We start from the raw sequence: 19,360 nt of genomic DNA, 5'->3' as shown, positions 1-19,360 counted from the left end.
CCCAAACTCTCCCTTCGGCTCGTGATTGTGTTATATTTTATAATGTTCTCAAGGGTTCTAATTCTCCACACACTGTCCCAAACTCTCCCTTCGGCTCATGATTGTGTTATATTTTATTATGTTCACAAGGGTTCTAATTCTCCACACACTGTCCCAAACTCTCCCTTCAGCTCGTGATTGTGTTATATTTTATAATGTTCTCAAGGGTTCTAATTCTCCACACACTGTCCCAAACTCTCCCTTCAGCTCGTGATTCTGTTATATTTTATAATGTTCTCAAGGGTTCTAATTCTCCACACACTGTCCCAAACTCTCCCTTCAGCTCGTGATTGTGTTATATTTTATAATGTTCTCAAGGGTTCTAATTCTCCACACACTGTCCCAAACTCTCCTTTCAGCTCGTGATTGTGTTATATTTTATAATGTTCTCAAGGGTTCTAATTCTCCACACTCTGTCACAAACTGTCCTTTCAGCTCGTGATTGTGATATATTTTATAATGTTCTCAGGGGTTCTAATTCTCTGCACACTGTCACAAACTCTCCCTTCAGCTCGTTCTGTTTTATTGCCAGCAGACCTTATTCTTTATTGGGCGAGACATACCTTGTATAGCTCAGTGGTAAAGCACTCACTTGATGCGCGGTCGGTTTGGGATCGATCCCCGTCAGTTGGCCCATTGGGTTATGTCTTGCACCAGCCAGTGCACCACAACTGGTATATGTCAAAGGCCGTGGTATATGCTATCCTGTTTATGGGATGGTGCATATAAAAGGTCCCTTGCTGCTAATTGAAAAGAGTAGCCCATGAAGTGGCGACAGCAGGTTTCCACCCTCAATATCTGTGTGGTCCTTAACCATATGTCTGACGCCATATAACCATAAATAAAATGTGTTGAGTGCGTTGTTAAATAAAACATTTTTTCATCCATTAAAGGCTTTTGTAGGAGATATCGCTGGCACTATAATTTGCAATATTCTCCGCAGGAGATATCGCTTCTTATAATCTTGATTAGTCAAATTTTAATCACAAGACAATATTTTGTTACGTCACTGTGTTTGTTTCAGAGCTAAACCTACCATTAGTGACGTCACGCCACTGCCATTCTGCTAGTTACCGAGTCTACCGCTGACATTCAACCCACATTACTGACATTGTTTACAACTGTCGCAAATGAAAAGAATGATAATGGATGATAAAAAGAATACCCCACTCGTGTCTTGTGATATCATAATTTATCAGCATGAGTTGATAAGAATACTTTTATCAACTCGTGCTGATACATGATGATATCACAAGACACGAGTGGGTTATCAACTCGTGCTGATACATGATGATATCACAAGACACGAGTGGGTTATCAACTCGTGCTGATGCATGATGATATCACAAGACACGAGTGGGTTATCAACTCGTGCTGATACATGATGATATCACAAGACACGAGGGGGGTATCAACTCGTGCTGATACATGATGATATCACAAGACACGAGGGGGGTATCAACTCGTGCTGATACATGATGATATCACAAGACACGAGGGGGTTATCAACTCGTGCTGATACATTATGATATCACAAGACACGAGGGGGGTATCCTCTATTCCTTTCCTCCTTCTTATTCTTCATTAGCTTGTCATGTTTCTTTTGGTCTGCTGTTTTGAAAAAAAATAACATCAGGCCGTATTTTACTTTCTGTTTCAAGCCCTGTGTATGTAGGCTTGTGTTTTATTCATTACATAACAAAGATGATTTATGATCTGAATAATAAAATACTAGGCAAGGGAACTGCTCTAAAAGTATTGAGAGCTGGGTATTCCCTATCACTTCTTGGGGTGGTGGACACTCCGATTCAGTCAGTTATTATGCAGGCCACAGCATTCATGTCTGCTTGTTATGGACAATATTCCAGCAGATCAATGTCTGAAATACGCTGGAAGGTATGGGCTGCCTTCCTCCAACCAATGAGGCATTTGTAGAGAATGTCAAGAGAGCACATCACCAAGCCATTGTGTGGCGTTCTTTCAAAAACAAAAATCCACCGGAACTGGATCCCGTGTTATATGGTTGGATAAAGAATAAAAAAACTGAAAACACTGGAACCAGTTTCTCTTCCAACAAGCACAGAACTTGCTCCAAAGTATATCATGCAGTTAATGAGATGTGGGTGTAAGAGCACCACCCCGTGCCGTACGTCTTCTTGTAGTTGAACAAGGAATAACTTGAAGTGCACAATATTCTGTGGCTGTAACAGTACACATTGTTGCCAAAATGTAACATCATAGCTGCCGAATGACAGATGTATTAACGTTGATTTTGATTGGTAATTTCTCACGAGTGTCTGCCACTGCAGCTGAATTTGTATGTATCAATTGCTGTTTTGTGTACACTATTGCACTACTTTAGTGATAATATGTGAAGAAAGGTAATTCAAGTGTTGATCAAACATGGACATAAATATTTAATGTTCTTATAACCACAACTGTTTAAATAACCATTGAGCATTGTCTTATACAGGCTTACATTTGCAATAACGTTCGAGTGCCAGTTCCACAAAGTATTATGTACCAGTATTTCGTTAGGGAATGGAAGGTTTCCCATAGATGACACAACTGACATTGATTATGGGGGAAATCAAAATCTTGTCAAAACAAACTTAAGACTTTGCTGTTACAGAGATACAATTTTGAATATAACTGTTCAAAGTGCTTAACACTCCAGTAAGTTATATATAGAATAATATTACAGAACATGTCTATCAAATGCTACACTGTGCCATGTATATATCCATTCCAAAAACACAAATGTTCTCATCAGTTTTGACCGCCATCTTGAAATTTGGATTATATGTATATGTCTTGATCCCTATACAAAGTGTTATTATAACTAAAAGTATCGTCATAGATTTAATGTAAAGCTAGTTATATTAACCTAAGATGGATCTTGTATTTCAAATGCTTTAATAGCAGACTAAAGTTGTAACTGATTTAACTGTATTATATGACACCCAAAACCTACCGTTGGATACAAACATCATCATCCTAGGTTTAATATGCTGGACGTTATAGCCGATAACATGAAATGGTGGCCATCTTGAATTTCTCAAAATGCTCAATGATGACTTGAGGTTCATCAACCGGATTCTGAAATGGGACACCCTGGGCTACACAAATCAACAATAAAAAAAACTATATACAAAATGTCCAGGTTTGGTCATGGTTCTGCTGGACTAAATTGTGTGTATTTAACAAACCAGTAATGGAATAAATAATTTTTAAAAAAGGAATAAAAGTTTAGAATTTTAACTCCCATATACATGTATGTATAAAAAGTACATACCAGTATTCAGTACTGTGTCCAGAAAATTAATAAAAGATGACACCATTGGAACATTTGACAGCCTGACCTGGCACATGCTAAGACTAAATGATTTCATAACATCCTCGCTGATTGGATGAATTTGACCTCTACTGGCTCTAAGAATAACTGGTGTAGCTATTCTGCTCACCACCAGAACAAAACAGATTGAAACCTTTTTTTAATTTTCAAGTCCTTTATTATTATTGGATACACTACATTCAACAGTCAACAATAAATACATTTATAGATTATTTCAGTATATTTTATGCGATTTCAAGCAGTTTGTATTTCACAAAGTCTGTACATGTATACATTTCATTAGTTAAGACAATAATTTATTATATTTAAAAAAAAATGCCAACTTCTTTTCTTTTTTCTTGTTTAAAAACTGTAATACCTTTTGTTTTTTAAGTAATAATATTGTAGATGAAAAGAGTATGTACATATCATTTTATCTGGACCCCCCCCCCCCCCACACACACACACACACACTAAAAAAAAAAGAAAAAAAAAAGTTACCTACCTTTATTTTTCTTTCTTTTTCTTTTCTTTCTTTTTCTTTTCTTACTACATTTTAAGGCATTCCACAGATCTCCCCACCCCCCCCCCAAAAAAAAAATGTGTCGTAAATTAAATATTAACATTGTAAATTATGTTTCTAATCAAAGATGTTTACAACAAAGTTGACTGATTTTAGCCAAATTGGTTCCATTTTTACACCAAAAAAAAGAACAAAGAATAAGAAAGACATCGTTTGTAAATATAGATTCACTTTTAGTCTGATCCTCCAGATACAGTGAAACCTCTCCAGACCAGACCCTCTGTAACCGGATTTCCCTCAAAACCAGACGTCCCTTTTTAAAAACCTGGACAGAACTTAACCTCTGTAAACCGGATTCCTCTTAAAATTTGACATTTGTCATGGCCCCATGGGTGTCCCGTTTAGAGGGTTTCACTGTAGTTAGAGCCAAATCTGTATTTATACCAACAAGAAATCATTCTTCTTTGGAAGTGGATTCATTTTCAGCCTGATCCCGTAGAATTGGAGCCATATTAATTCTGTTTAAGACCTCGAAAAATGATTCCTCCTTTGGAAATGGAGTCCATTTTAACCAATCCTGAGGTGATTACAGCCAAATTGTTTTTAAAGGCACATACTCTTGTTTTATCAAGTGAAAATGGACACTGACTTTAGTTAATCTACAAACCTGCTACACACATTTGAATAAGTTTAGAGAAGCTAAAGTCTGTGGTGTTTTAACAGGGAAATAACATCCAAAAATAGACTGGAGCTTCTCTCGATAACCATTACTTCGGAGACAAATGCATTTTTAAAATTACGAAAACTGCATTTTGGGTATTACAAAAACCTGGATGACCAGAACCACTTCAGGTGTACGAAAATTAAATTATTCTAAATAATAAAATGTAAGTACTTATAATTTAAAACTAGGGTCTTTGTCACTTTTAAGTCAACAAAAACAATTATTGTTAGTAAAAATTGTTTTCAAAGTGGAATCAATTAACTTTGTTTAAAACACTGACAAATGATTCCTTCTTTGGAAATGGCGCCCATTTTAACCGGTCCTTCTGATGTAATTGCCTCCAAGTTGTGATTAGTTTAACGAAAAAAGCAATGTTGTTTTCAAAGTGGAATCCATTTTAGCCAATCACTATCACTATTAATTTTGTGTACGAAAAGTAAAAGATTCCTCTGTGGAATTAAAAAATCCACTTTAGTTTGACTCTCTTATGTAGTCGGACCCAAACGAATTCTGCCCATAAAAAGAAAGATTCCTGTTTTGTAAATAGATTCCATTTTGGCCTTATTTCCACTGTCGCACAACTTATTAACCTTTTGTCCTTCTATGACAAGGAGTCTCCATTATCCTGAGTTATCTTTTTTCAACAAAAAACATTTAATCTTCTGCACAATCCTAGTCGATTGAGAGACTGAGGGTAAGGCAAATTCCTGCGCTTTGGCCAGGCATCCATTGGGAGTGTCGTCCTTCCAGGATACCGACTTCTTTTTCCTTCTTTCTTCCCTGAGCTTTTGCACATCTTCACAAACACTACCACAGGCTGACGACATCTCACCAATGTGCCCGCCAGACAGTGAGGCATGTATCGTTGTATAACTGGACTGAATGTGTCCTTGTCCTGGACCTAACAGTGGTAAACTCTGGGCAGGACTTGAAGTCCGGTACTTTGAAAACACTTCTGCTTGAATACTCACAACCTTGATGGTACTGGTACTTCGTGTACGGTCCTGGCTTTTATCACTGTTGGATACTTGACCACTTCCCTGGACACTGGACACCTGTGGGCGTCGAAGGAGCCTGGGTCTCTGATTACTCATTAATTGTCTCTCAGTGTGTGTGGTTCCTGTGTGGAGATTGTCCTGGCCCCCAGAATGCTGGAACACTCTGCTTAACAGCATGTCAGTCTTTGTGTGGTATACACACAGGTAAACTGCTCATCCCTGAGAGTTGTTGATCATACCTCAAAGCTGAAATAAGTAGTGCTAATGAATGTTTTTATTTCTGATGTCCATATTCTCCAACTTCCTCAGATATTTATAGACGGAATGGCTATTGAAAATGTGACATCGTGGGTATTGCAAAGGGCAAGACACTTCACTACACAGGGCTTCTACAATGTTTATAAAAATCTACTAGCCATTTGATCAGTGATTAAATTTTTTTACTAGCCACAATAAAAAATTCACTAGCCCTACTTTAAGTAAATTATACAATTTTACTAATAGGAATAATCAGATATGTCACCTAAAGAAGGGAATAAAGCTTAAAAACCATTTGATTGAAGGGGGGGGGGGGGGGGGGAGTGGGGGATATTAATTTTTACAAAGTAGAATTTTATGCAGCAATTGACAACTTTTTTTTCACTAGCCATCAAGCATGGAGATAATAGTTATTTGCTAGCCCAACATTGAATATTGATTACTAGCCATGGGAGTGGAGCTACCCTAATCTAAAAAAGAAAATGTTTTTATTTAACAACGCACTCAACACATTTTATTTACAGTTATTGGTTAAGGACCACACAGATATTGAGAGGAAACCCGCTGTTGCCACTTAATGAACTACTCTTTTTGATTAGCAGCAATGGATCTTTTATATGCATCATACCACAGACAGTATAACACATACCACAACCTTTGTTACACTAATAGAGGTATTTCACATTCCACTGCGCATGTGCCCGTTGCGGAGTTACTCGAGGACGCAAACCGCGAGATTTCGCGAGATCTCGCCAAAATAGACCTATCTGCAAATTGGGGGGCAAAAGCAATGGGAGGCCACGACCATTGTTCAATTATTAACTGTTCCAACCGCATATGTCCGGGAAATTCGTTATCCTTCCATCGATATCCAGCCAATGGATATCAGAAACGATTGTGGGTAATCGTTTCACGTAGAAAACGATTTTAATGTTACTCTAAGTACGAGGGTTTGTTCGGCACATTTTGTAGGAGGGAAGCCAGTGAACGCATAAGGGACCAAAACCTTACCGGTTCTGTACAGGACGTTCCTACACAGGGCGGTCTAGTATACTTAGATATGGTGGAAAACACATTAACAGTAAAGAAAATAAATATATATTTTGTATATAAAGACAATATATGTATATTTCGGATTATACTCAATAAAATATGTAACGTGTGCGTGTGTAAATATATAAAAAATATATGTAGTCAGAACAGCTCTGTACAGAACGTTCCTATACAGGGCGGTTTAGTATTCTCTACTTAGATAAGGTAGTAAACAGTAAATAAAATAAAATAAATATCTATTTTGTATATACAGAAAATATATGTATATTTCGGACAATACTGAACAGAATATATATATATATATATATATATATATATATATGAACTTTTAATGTTATTATTACTCAGTATGTTTCAAATTTAATTATAAGTATTGTCTGTTATTACTTTACGTTCATCTAGGTATGAACAAAAAAATCATCCGCAAACTTATGTGAGAACGGCTTCGCCGATTCACAAAATTTACGGATGATTTATTTTGTTCATACCCCGATGAATGTAAAAGAAATAACAGACACTCCTTAAATAATAATAATAATAATGATATATAAATATATATAGAGTGATGACGGCTCTGTACAGGACGTTCCTACACAGGTCCGTCTAGTATTTTATATACTTAGATATGGTGGAAAACACATTAACAGTAAAGAAAATAAATATATTTTGTATAATACTCAATGCGTTCATGTTGACACTGTATAAAAACGTGTGTATGGGTAAACAGAATGGCACCTACCTTCACCCCCCCCCCCCCCCCAAATCCCCCTTTTTTAAATTCCCACTTTATGGATATACATGTAACAGCATAAAAATCTCTTCTTTTTTTTTGACTTTTCCCAATTAGATAGACACTAAGAAAAATGCAACAAAACACCTTCTGATATATATATATATATATATATATATATATATATATACAGTCAAACCTGTCCTAGCGGCCACCTGTATTCAGCGGTCACTTGCCTTAAGCGGCCACTTTTTTCCTCCCAAACGATTTATAATGTAAATGCACCTGTAATAAGCGGTCACCTGTCTAACGCGGCCAGCGGCCACCTAAATCTGATCCCAAATCACTAAAATACCTGCATTAAGCGGCCACAGTAAAGTTTTACTCTTATATAAAAGGGATATTTTAACAACAGCGATAGGTGCAGCAAATAACCGATCTTCACACCTTCAGGAATAATAGTACCCATTCAGTCCCGACATCTCCACTGTGTATCAATTAAGGAAGTATGAATCTGACATGCATCTAATTGCCTCTGGGCAGGCTACGCTTGACATTTGTAGATTCACTTACTATAACAATACATCGCATGAAGTCGGAATTAAATAATTAAATGGAAAAAGAAAACAAACTTGTGGAAAACGGTTAATTTAATATATTCTATTTGCATTATTTTTGAAGGAGACAACCTGTCAAAAGTTGATTTATAGTCAACTATGAAGCACACATCCATTAATTAGCAGTACAGACGGTAAAACAAGAAACAACAACAAATGTTTTAAAGACTATATATGTGGCAACCTGTACTCAGCGGCAAGGGAGTAGATAAACGTGGCCGCTTAAGACAGGTTTGACTGTATATATATGTGTGTGTGTGTGTGTATGTTTATATATATATACTCTCTCTCTCTCTCTCTCTCTCTCTCTCTCAAATATATATATCGATCGATGCCATAACCTGTCGATGCCATAACCTATGGAATCTGTCAAATGTTTTGTTTATACATTTTACGAGATAGTCTTTTAATCTGGCGTTATCAAAACCCTCGGATACAAGTCGCAGAGACTTTGTCCAAGTTGTTGCACTGCTTTTTAATTAGAACCATTCCGCTGTAAATTTCAGCGGACCGTTTTCTACGGCCATTATACCATCTAATTCGAAATATGTACATGTTAGTTGTCAAAGTTTAAAAGTCTCCTACAAAGCTACTCAAGTCGCCCATAACAACCTGTCTGTCACGCCCCCCAATTTGTAAATAGACTAGTTTCAGTCTATTTTGTCAAGGGACGTTACTCTTCGCGCGCATGCGCAATAGGAATGTGAAATACCTCTATTGTGGAGAAGCCCTACTTTACATACTATTATTTTTTCGCTTTGTATGCAGTAATATAAGACTCCAGCATATGTGGTCATGTGGGATGGAAAAAAGTACACCTTAGGTGGTAGAAATTTAGACTGAGGGTGTACTTTTCTTATCCCATATAACCACATATATGATGGAATCTTTATCTCTCATTGATTCGTTATTTTTATATTAACATGCAAGGATGGTTGAAAAAATACCTTCTTTATTTAACCATTTTATCATCGATAAACTACACTATATATTTAAGATATAATGATTATACTTGATCTATCATAAGGATTTTTTTTTCTTTTGTTGCAAACTGTTAAGGCCAACAAGATCATACGGTCTTGCAAGATACAAAAACGTTATTCCTTATGGGCTGACATCATAGGATGGGTCTTGTCTTGCAAAGCTTGGGATTGGAGAATAAAGGTATCATATTCATGAGATAAAATGTAAAACACAAGCGATGGAAGGTGCCAAAAAGTGGGAGGGGGGCACACTTTTATATTTACACACTTTTACAGTATTATAAAGCAAATATAAAGCAAAATATCCCCCTTGCACCCCCACAATCCACCACATCATTTTACATCAACTGGAGCAAGATTTTGATGTTAGGGATCACATTTTTGGAAAGATATGTGTCTGTTCCACACTTCCCCCTGCCCCCATTATATTGATACATTTACTTCGCCCTTACCCGCCTCTTAACTAACCTCCTCTATATCTAACCCTAACCCTAACCCAACCCAGTTCAACCTGAGGAGACTATAGGTTTCATCTCCGACTGTTTATTATCAACATGCGTCTGTCTGTCGGTCTGTCTGACCCACATATATGTCATGTAACTTTCAGATTTTTTTCTTTTGCAATGGGTCCAGATATTCAAGGGACAGCTAGACCCTAGTTTCAACCTGTGAAAATTAACACTAAGTTTAGTTAATCTACAAACCTGTAACACATTTGGATAAAGTTACAATTGAGTGAAAAATGAGTCTGTGACTTTGAAATGGTGAAATACCCTATAAAACTAGACTAAAACTCAACTCCATATCTGTTTCTTCTCGGACGCATGTGCATTTTTTTAAAATTTGAGAAATTAATTTTGTGATATTAAAAACACCAGGATGACCAAAAACACTTCGAATGTACGGAAATGGATAAGCTAAACAATAAAGTCTAAGTAAAGTATGATTTCAGTTAGGCCAAACAAAAAAATAGGTGTGTTTCCGATTGCATCCCCAAAAAAATTAGGATAGGTAGGTAGGGGTTTTTTTTTGTTTTTTTTAAATTGAATACTATAATAATAATAATAATAATAATAATAATTATTATTATTATTATTATTATTATTTATCATCATTATCATTATTGTTATTGTTGTTGTCGTTGTTGTAGTAGTAGTAGTAGTAGTAGTATTGGTATGCACTGTTTGTGTATTTCCTTAAATTAATGGGACATTTATATTAATTTTGTTGTTCTTAATTTAAATACTTTATGCAAACATTTGAGATGCATTAATAATAAGACCTGTTGATTTAAGTGAAGACGAGAATTAAGCTGAATTGATACGATTATATTTAATTGAAATAACCTGTACCAAGGCTATGTTCGTACATTCGGTTACTTCCGTGACCGACTAAGCTGTTCTGTGGTAGCTAATCAGGGGAAGGAACTCTATTACAAAAGCTTTTCCATAATTTCTCAATGTTTTTCGGAAGGGAATTACATGTGCAAAATGTATCGTATAATAGTACGTAAACAATGTGCAAGGAAGGAAATACTCTTGTTTGGTGATGTTGTCCTCTTTTATTTTTACTTCTTTTTTTTAAGAGAAAAAAAAATTAGGGTCGGAGGGGGTAAAACTAGGGACGGTCGGTCGACCGGAAACACACCTATGTTTTTTGTTTGGCCTTATCAAAAACGGCTCTAATGGTACAAAATATGCCTTAATGTTTAAAAAGTAGGGTATGTCCCTTTAAGCTGACATTTTGTGAATAGCTTTAACACGTACTATTACTGATCATGTCCAACTTTCATGGTGATTTAATTGCCCATGTTTGTGACTTACATGTACATGTAGTTATGGCCCTTGAATTTTGGAGATACCAATAGGAGATACACTGCTGGAAAGAAATAAAGGAACACATGGTATTGTAGATGAAATTTAATTCACTACTAGCATAGTAAGGTCTGTATTACACAGAGTTGTAATGAGTGAATGAATGAATGAATGTTTGTTTAACGACACCCCAGCACAAAAATACATATTGGCTGTTGGGTATCACAAATGGTAAGTATATGAACATATTATTTATATATATTTATGTAACTGAATGTCGGTAGTGTTGAACTGACCGCCAGTAGCACGGTCTACTTCTGACAACAAGGGTTGAGGGTTTTACTTGCTGTCTTTACTTGCTGATAGTATTTGTGTGATCTCTATTTCTTTCCATCAGTATATATAAATTGCTATAGAATGCTTGTTGTTTGTTTTTTTAAATACATGTACATGATTGTGTATTATTATTTTCACTTTCAGATTTTCCAGTCTTTATCTAAAGATCATGGAATGACAAAACTTGTGCTCGACCAGTATTTGTCCATCATATCAGATGATTCGGTGAGAGTATTTCATTCGTATATTGTCAGTTTTAATTTCATGCTATTATCCATTGAGGTGCAATCATACTGTCCTGTGCACACACCTCATGTATGAGCTATCAGACAAATATGTACAGGATACAAATTAGTGTAACTTATGGAGAGAGGAAAGTGATGTACTTGGCCTCCTTGTTTCATTAAAACCACAGGAGTCATGCAGTAATATGATCTAAACCTACAGGCAGTAGGGTGTCAACCTACAGGTAGTAGGGTGTCAACCTACAGGTAGTAGGGTCTCAACCTATAGACAGTAGGGTGTCAACCTACAGGCAGTAGGGTGTCAACCTACATGCAGTAGGCTGTCAACCTACAGGCAGTAGGGTGTCAGCCTACATGTAGTAGGCTGTCGACCTACAGGTAGTAGGGTGTCGACCTGTAGGCAATAGGGTGTCGACCTGTAGGCAGTGGAGTGTCGACCTACAGGCAGTGGGGCGGCGACCTACAGGCAGTAGGGTGTACATGTACAGGCAGTAGGTGTCCACCTACAAGCAATAGGGTGTCCACATACAGGCAGTAGGGTGTACACCTGCAGGCAGTAGGGTGTACACCTGCAGGCAGTAGGGTGTCCACCTACAGGCAGTAGGGTGTCCACATACAGGCAGTAGGGTGTACACCTACAGGCAGGGTGTCCACCTACAGGCAATAGGGTGTCCACCTACAGGCAGGGTGTCCACCTACAGGCAATAGGGTGTCCACCTACAGGCAGTAGGGTGTACACATACAGGCAGTAGGGTGTACACATACAGGCAGTAGGGTGTACACCTACAGACAGTAGGGTGTACACATACATGCAGTTGGGTGTACACATACAGGCAGTAGGGTGTACACCTACAGACAGTAGGGTGTACACATACATGCAGTTGGGTGTACACAGGCAGTAGGGTGTACACCTGCATGCAGTAGGGTGTACACATAGGCAGTAGAGTTGTACACCTACAGACAGTAGGGTGTACACATATAGGCAGTAGGGTGTACACATACATGCAGTAGGGTGTACACATACATGCAGTAGGGTGTACACATCTAGGCAGTAGGGTGTACACATGCATGCAGTAGGGTGTACACATAGGCAGTAGGGTGTACACATATAGGCAGTAGGGTGTACACACATGCAGTAGGGTGTACACATAGGCAGTAGGGTGTACACATGCATGCAGTAGGGTGTACACATATAGGCAGTAGGGTGTACACATATAGGCAGTAGGGTGTACACATATAGGCAGTAGGGTGTACACACATATAAGCAGTAGGGTCTACACATATAGGCAGTAGGGTGTACACATACATGCAGTAGAGTGTACACAGGCAGTAGGGTGTACACATATAGGCAGTAGGGTGTACACATAGGCAGTAGGGTGTACACACACATGCAGTAGGGTTTACACATATAGGCAGTAGGCTGTACACATACATGTAGTTGGGTGTACACATATAGGCAGTAGGGTGTACACATATAGGCAGTAGGGTGTACACACATGCAGTAGGGTGTACACATAGGCAGTAGGGTGTACACATACATGCAGTTGGGTGTACACATACAGGCAGTAGGGTGTACACATACATGCAGTTGGGTGTAGTAGGCTGTCTTTCATATCGCTCTCTCTTACACTCTGTCTCTCTCTGTCTCTCTCTCTCTCTCTCTCTCTCTCTCTCTGTCTCTCTCGCTCTGTCTCTGTCTCTCTCGCTGTCTCTCTCTCTCTCTCTCTCTCTCTCTCTCTCTCCTCTCTCCTCTCTCTCTGTCTCTCTCTGTCTCTCTCTCTCCTCTCTCCTCTCTCTGTCTCTCTCTCTCTCTCTCTCTCTCTCTCTCTCTCTCTCTCTGTCTCTGTCTCTCTCTCTCTCTCTCTCTCTCCTCTCTCTCTCTCTCTCTCTCTCTCTCTCTCTCTCTCTCTCTCTCTCTCTCTCTCTCTCTCTCTCTCTCTCTCCTCTCTCTCTCTCACTGACAACAGGTCATGGGACCGGGTACGTGTATGTGAACAAATAAGCAGTAGGGGCAGGATATAGCCCAGTGGTAAAGCGCACACCTGATGCACAGTCAGTCTAGGGTCGATCGCCATCGATGGGTCCATTGGGCTGTTTCTCGTTCCAGCCGGTGCACCATGACTGGTATATCAAAGGCTGTGGCATGTACTGTCCTGTCTGTGGGATGGTCTGTATAAAAGATCCCTTGCTACTAATGAAAAAATGTAGTGTGTTTTCCTCTCTATGACTGTCAAAATGACCGAATGTTTGACATCCAAATGCTGATGATTAATAAATCAATGTGCTCTAGCGGTGTCGTTAAACAAAACGAACTTTAAATCAGCAGTGTTCATACTACATTATTTATTATTGTGATGATCACAAAAAAAGTGTTAGTTAAATTTGGGGCTTGTTTTTACTGTATGTACAAATGTGTGGCTTGTGGATTCTTAACCATGACTAGTGGATTCTTAACCATGGCTAGATAATTCTTAACCCTGACTGGTGGATTCTTAACCATGGCTAGTGGATTCTTAACCATGGCTAGTTAATTTAGAAAATCATTGATCCCATGGCTAGTCAATTCTTAACCATGGCTAGTTAATTTAGAAAATCACCGATCCCATGGCTAGTGGATTCTTAACCATGGCAAGTTAATTTAGAAAATCATTGATCCCATGGCTAGTGGATTCTTAACCATGGCTAGTTAATTTAGAAAATCACCGATCCCATGGCTAGTGGATTCTTAACCATGGCTAATGGATTCTTTACCATGACTAATGGATTCTTAACCATGGCTAGTTAATTTAAAAACTCACCGATCCCATGGCTAGTGGATTCTTAACCATGGCTAGTGGATTCTTAACCATGGCTAGAGAATTCTTAACCCTGACTGGTGGATTCTTAACCATGGCTAGTAGATTCTTAACCATGGCTAGTTAATTTAGAAAATCACTGATCCCATGGTTAGTGGATTCTTAACCATGGCTAGTGGATTCTTAACCATGGCTAGTGGATTCTTAACCATGGCAAGTTAATTTAGAAAATCACCGATCCCGTGGCTAGTGGATTCTTAACCATGGCTAGTGGATTCTTAACCATGGCTAGTGGATTCTTAACCATGGCTAGTTAATTTAGAAAATCACCCATTCCATGGCTAGTGGATTCTTAACCCTGTAATTAAATTTAAACAAAAAAATTCAGATTGTTTTAAATTATTTTATATTAATTCTTGTAAGTCATTGAATGATAAGTGTTATTGTATGTTTCCATTAACTTGTTTTTGCAGGCTGGATTCATTACCAAAGTTGGTGAAAGTGGAGGAGGGATGTTTGTTGTCAGTATCCTTCAATTAATGTAAAGCAGGAATGTTGGCGAGAATGAAATGTTAGCAAATTTAACCAGGTCATACAACACGCTAATATTTCATGGCTGTTCCGAACAACGTTTGTGTGATTGATTTGTCTGTGACTAACAATCTAATTAAAATTAGCTCCACTATTACATGTGGATCTAACAGCAGCCCGTTGGAACTCATGTCCAGTTGACCTTTCATTCGACCAATCAAAACCTTACTTGCAAAATCATGCCAGTGATTTGAAAAGAATTTGAAAACATTCGGGAATATGCCGAGGGTATACGAAATGATTCAGGTGAATTACGAAGTATGCCGGAAACTAATTTCAATATAAAATTTTATTTAAAATTTGTTTCAAGACGAAAAAAAACAACCATGATGGTATAGCCATAAAATCTGTTTATACTAGTATACAATCCAGAGTTTATTACTGCACTTTTCCTGCTGTTTTTTTAATGTTGAAATAGACCAACAAGTTCACCTATTGCATAAATAGTCTCGCCTGATATTTTTAGAATTTGTATGCCCCCGTATAACACTATAAAAGGCGAAGTGTAATTGGTCGATATTTAAATTATTTATAGATGAAATGTCACCTGGACATGGGAGTCATGCAATGCTGTTAGATCTACTGGTAGACCAGTAGAGCTAATTTTAATCAGATTGTGTGATTAACTGCAACAAATTATTTTCCTGGATAGTATTGTTGGTCATTATTTCATTTGATCCAGCAGTTTGATACTTGACTGTGATATAATGGAGAATATATGAGGAGGTGTAGATTTGTAAAAAAATATCATTCACAAGCACCATTGAGGCATGTTAATTATTTTTCATCAATCTACACATCCTAGTGCATTATCCAACTTAATCCATTATTCATTTTAAAAATGAGTACTAAATTAACGTCTATTTTATCTGGTTTTAATGAAAATTTTGGTTAATTAAAACCGCAAAGAATATTTACAAAACAAATAACCCATAATAATGGGATTCTTTTAGACCTAACCTGAATGATCCAGTCAGTAAATCCCCAGCAGTGGATAGCTGACGTTAAGCGTTGTGCGTATACTAAATGTATAATCTCGGCTTTCTGATTTATTTTCCAACAATCTTCACTGTGTTCTGCTAGGAAATATTGCTACATTTGTATCACTAATATCATATTTATAAGGCCTCATTGGCTAAAGTGTTGTACTTGCAGTTTACAATGTACGAGTTCTGTCGGTAGTCAGTTCGAATCCCTGTGCATCGTTTCACAGATGTTGATTCTCAACAAATAATCTTCACCTAGAACAATAGTACGATGTCACAGGTATGGATTAATTTAGATGAAAAGGAAAGGGCTTATCTTCCTGGGGATTGGTAATGGTGGGACATAGTCCAGTGGTAAAGCACTCGGATGATGCGCAGTCGATTTAGGATCGATCCTCATCGGTGATTTCATTAGGCTGTTTCTCGTTCCAACCAGTGCACCATGACTGGTATATCAAAGGCTGTAGCATGTGATTTCCTGTCTATGGGATGGTGCATAGAAAAGATCCCTTTCTACTAATGTAAAAATGTAGCAGGTTTCTACTCTAAAGACTATATCTCCAAATTACCTAGTGTTTCACATTCAACAGACAATCATTTATAAATCGGTTTGCTCTAGTGGTGTCATTAAAAAAAAAAACTAACTTTTTAAACTTGACATTCATTCCTTTCCTTTCTACATGTGTCGGTTTTTAATCCTTACAAAGTGGAGTTGTTACACAAAACAAACTGGTGCATGTGAAAGATCCCTTGCTACTGATGTCAAAATGTAGTGGGTTTCCTCTCTAACACTATGATATATTATGTTTCTCATCACAGTGAATGCTTCATGTTCGTACATCAATGGTTGTTGTATATACTGTCCTGTGTCGCTCTAGCCAATGTACCACGACTGGTACATCAAAGGCTGTGGTATGTGCTATCCTGTTTATGGAATGGTACATATAAAAGATCCCTTGCTGCTAATCGAAAAGAGTAGCCTATGAGTGGCAACAGTGGGTTTCCTCCCTCAATATCTGTGTGGTCCTTAACCATATGTCTGACGCCATAATACATTTCCTTCCTTCATTCTGTTCTATCTGGCAAAATGGTTTTAAAATTTATGGACGTGTGTTTAAACTTGACATTCTTTTCCTTTCCTTTCGACATGCGTGTCCGTGTTTAATCTTTACCCAGTGCTCAGACATGCTGAAGGTGTTGACCGCGTTGTGTACTGCTCACGTGGAGTCGGTCGTTCAAGAGAGGTAAGTATTCAGTACAGTATCTCCTATGTTCAAGGGCCATAACTCTATTAAACATAGTTAAAGCGCTCGCATGACGTCACTACTATAATAATCTATTCTGTAGCTCGTCACATGCTTTAGTCTTCTGACTGAATGATCGAGGCAAGTGGCATGGAAGACCGATCTGATAAATCAAAGAAAATGCATTAAGTTATATACATCTCGTTTAGTCATTTTCCCCATACAACTAAATACTCCAGATATTCGAATACTTGGAAATATTGTTTAGGTAGGACAGGTCTTCAATTAAAAAAATTAATATGGAAACCGGTCTTGTCAGTTTCCTTCAACTCTTGTCTTCTGAGCTGTCCACTTGCACCATCACCTACCTGTCTCAACTTTCTCGACAGGTGCAATCTCGGTGTACTTCCGTACACCAATCTGGCTTCCTCGTCATCTGCCGCTGATAAAGCTGGTCTGACCCAAAGCCCTATAACAACTGTTGGTAGAAGGGGGGTGTAATAGGTGGTTACAAGTGCCTCTTAACGACACCAGAATTAAGTCACAACTGAACACCATCTGAAATGGTCATACTTAAGCCTACAGCTTTAAAAAAAGAAAAAGATAATAGGAAATGGCAGGTGTGTGGCACAGATAGCCACAAGAGACAAGCACCTGTTGTGGTTGGAGAGACAAGGACTGGGATGTGTAGGTGGACAGCAAATAAAGTTGAAAGATAGGAGGAATTGCCATATGTGGAAGAAATGGTATTAAAGTATCCGATGGAAATGACAAGCGAATATTTGAATCCCAACCAAACAACAACTGACTCATCAAACTAATAGGGTTTTATACTTTGAATTGTGTAGTAAAGTTTTAACAACTCCCAAAAAGCAAGTTATGACAGAAAACAAATAAGAATCATAACGCAGTAGTCACTGTTAGCTAATTTTGCTATATGTTTTGACTTCCCAAAATTGTAAATACTAAATTATAAATATCAAAATTAATTAAAAACAGTATGACCAAAACAAATATGCCCCGGAAACTCATACAGAAAACCACCAGATCAGTTCACATGATGTTGTGGGATTGGATTGGTTTTGTGTGTGTGTGTGTGGGGGGTGGGGTGGGGGGTGGGGGGGGGATGTTTTTTGGTTGGTTGGTTTTTTTGTGGGTTGGGTAGGTGGGTGTGTTTGCTAGAAAATTGTAACATTCTGGCAGTGCTCAGCTCTAAACGATTTCGGGACGCACTTTGAACTTCTGACTAAACCAATTCGGATGTATTTATTTAGCACCATTGTAATACATTACGAATACATGTATGTATCATGAGGATATATTTAACATACATGACAAGAACACACATCAACACTGAATAGCTGTACTTCACATTGAACACCAGGTAAGTAATCAAAATGGCTAAAATGTGCAAAGGAGAAAAATAAATTCAGAGGTTATAATAATAACAATCACGGTTTTTCAGTAATGGTATTAAACAAGCTAGAATTAGCTCTATAATATATTGTTCAACTGTTTTCAATGAGTTTTACTGCAACTGAATAAATAATGGCGTTCATCTCCAATAGCAGTACATGTATTGCAAAATTTATATAGAACGTTTTCTTTTAAACCATTGGTCTATTTCTCATTCCAGCCAGTGCACCACGACTGGCATATCAAAGGCCATGGTATGTGCTATCCTGTCTGTGGGATAGTGCATATAAAAAAAACCTTGCTGCTAATCGAAAAGAGTAGTCCATGAAGTGGCGACAGCAGGTTTCCTCTTTCAATATCTGTGTGGTCCTTAACCATATGTCTGATGCCATATAACCGTAAATAAAATGTGTTGAGTGCATCGTTAAATAAAACATTTCTTTCTTTCTTTCAATATCTGTGTGGTCCGTAACCATATGTCTGATGCCATATAGCCGTAAATAAAATGAGTTGAGTACGTCGTTAAATAAAACATTTCCTTTTCTTTTAAAATGTTAAACCTTCTACCTGTTTCTAGAGGTAATCTTAAATTAGAATATTGACTCACACAATATAGTTATCCAGTACCTATTATGGTATGATATAATCACGTCGGCGCACGTCCATAGCTGATG

General features: G+C 37.8%; 1 protein-coding gene across 2 annotated transcripts in view; it reads left to right on the top strand.

Annotated features, from left to right (window-relative positions):
• LOC121386895 (DNA-directed RNA polymerase III subunit RPC3-like) overlaps positions 1-19,360 on the top strand; it is a 92,289-nt gene that overhangs the window by 51,687 nt on the left and 21,242 nt on the right. For both annotated transcript variants that reach the window (XM_041517939.1, XM_041517945.1), the window contains exons 7-9: positions 11,554-11,634; positions 14,923-14,974; positions 17,210-17,270. In XM_041517939.1, coding sequence (XP_041373873.1) covers positions 11,554-11,634; positions 14,923-14,974; positions 17,210-17,270 — 194 coding nt within the window. The remainder of the gene's footprint in view (positions 1-11,553; positions 11,635-14,922; positions 14,975-17,209; positions 17,271-19,360) is intronic.

This window comes from Gigantopelta aegis, chromosome 2, assembly GCF_016097555.1.
Source record: "Gigantopelta aegis isolate Gae_Host chromosome 2, Gae_host_genome, whole genome shotgun sequence".
NCBI lineage: Eukaryota > Metazoa > Mollusca > Gastropoda > Neomphalida > Peltospiridae > Gigantopelta > Gigantopelta aegis.
The sequence above is the reverse complement of the archived record's forward strand: the minus strand, read 5'-3'. Positions and strand labels throughout refer to the sequence as shown.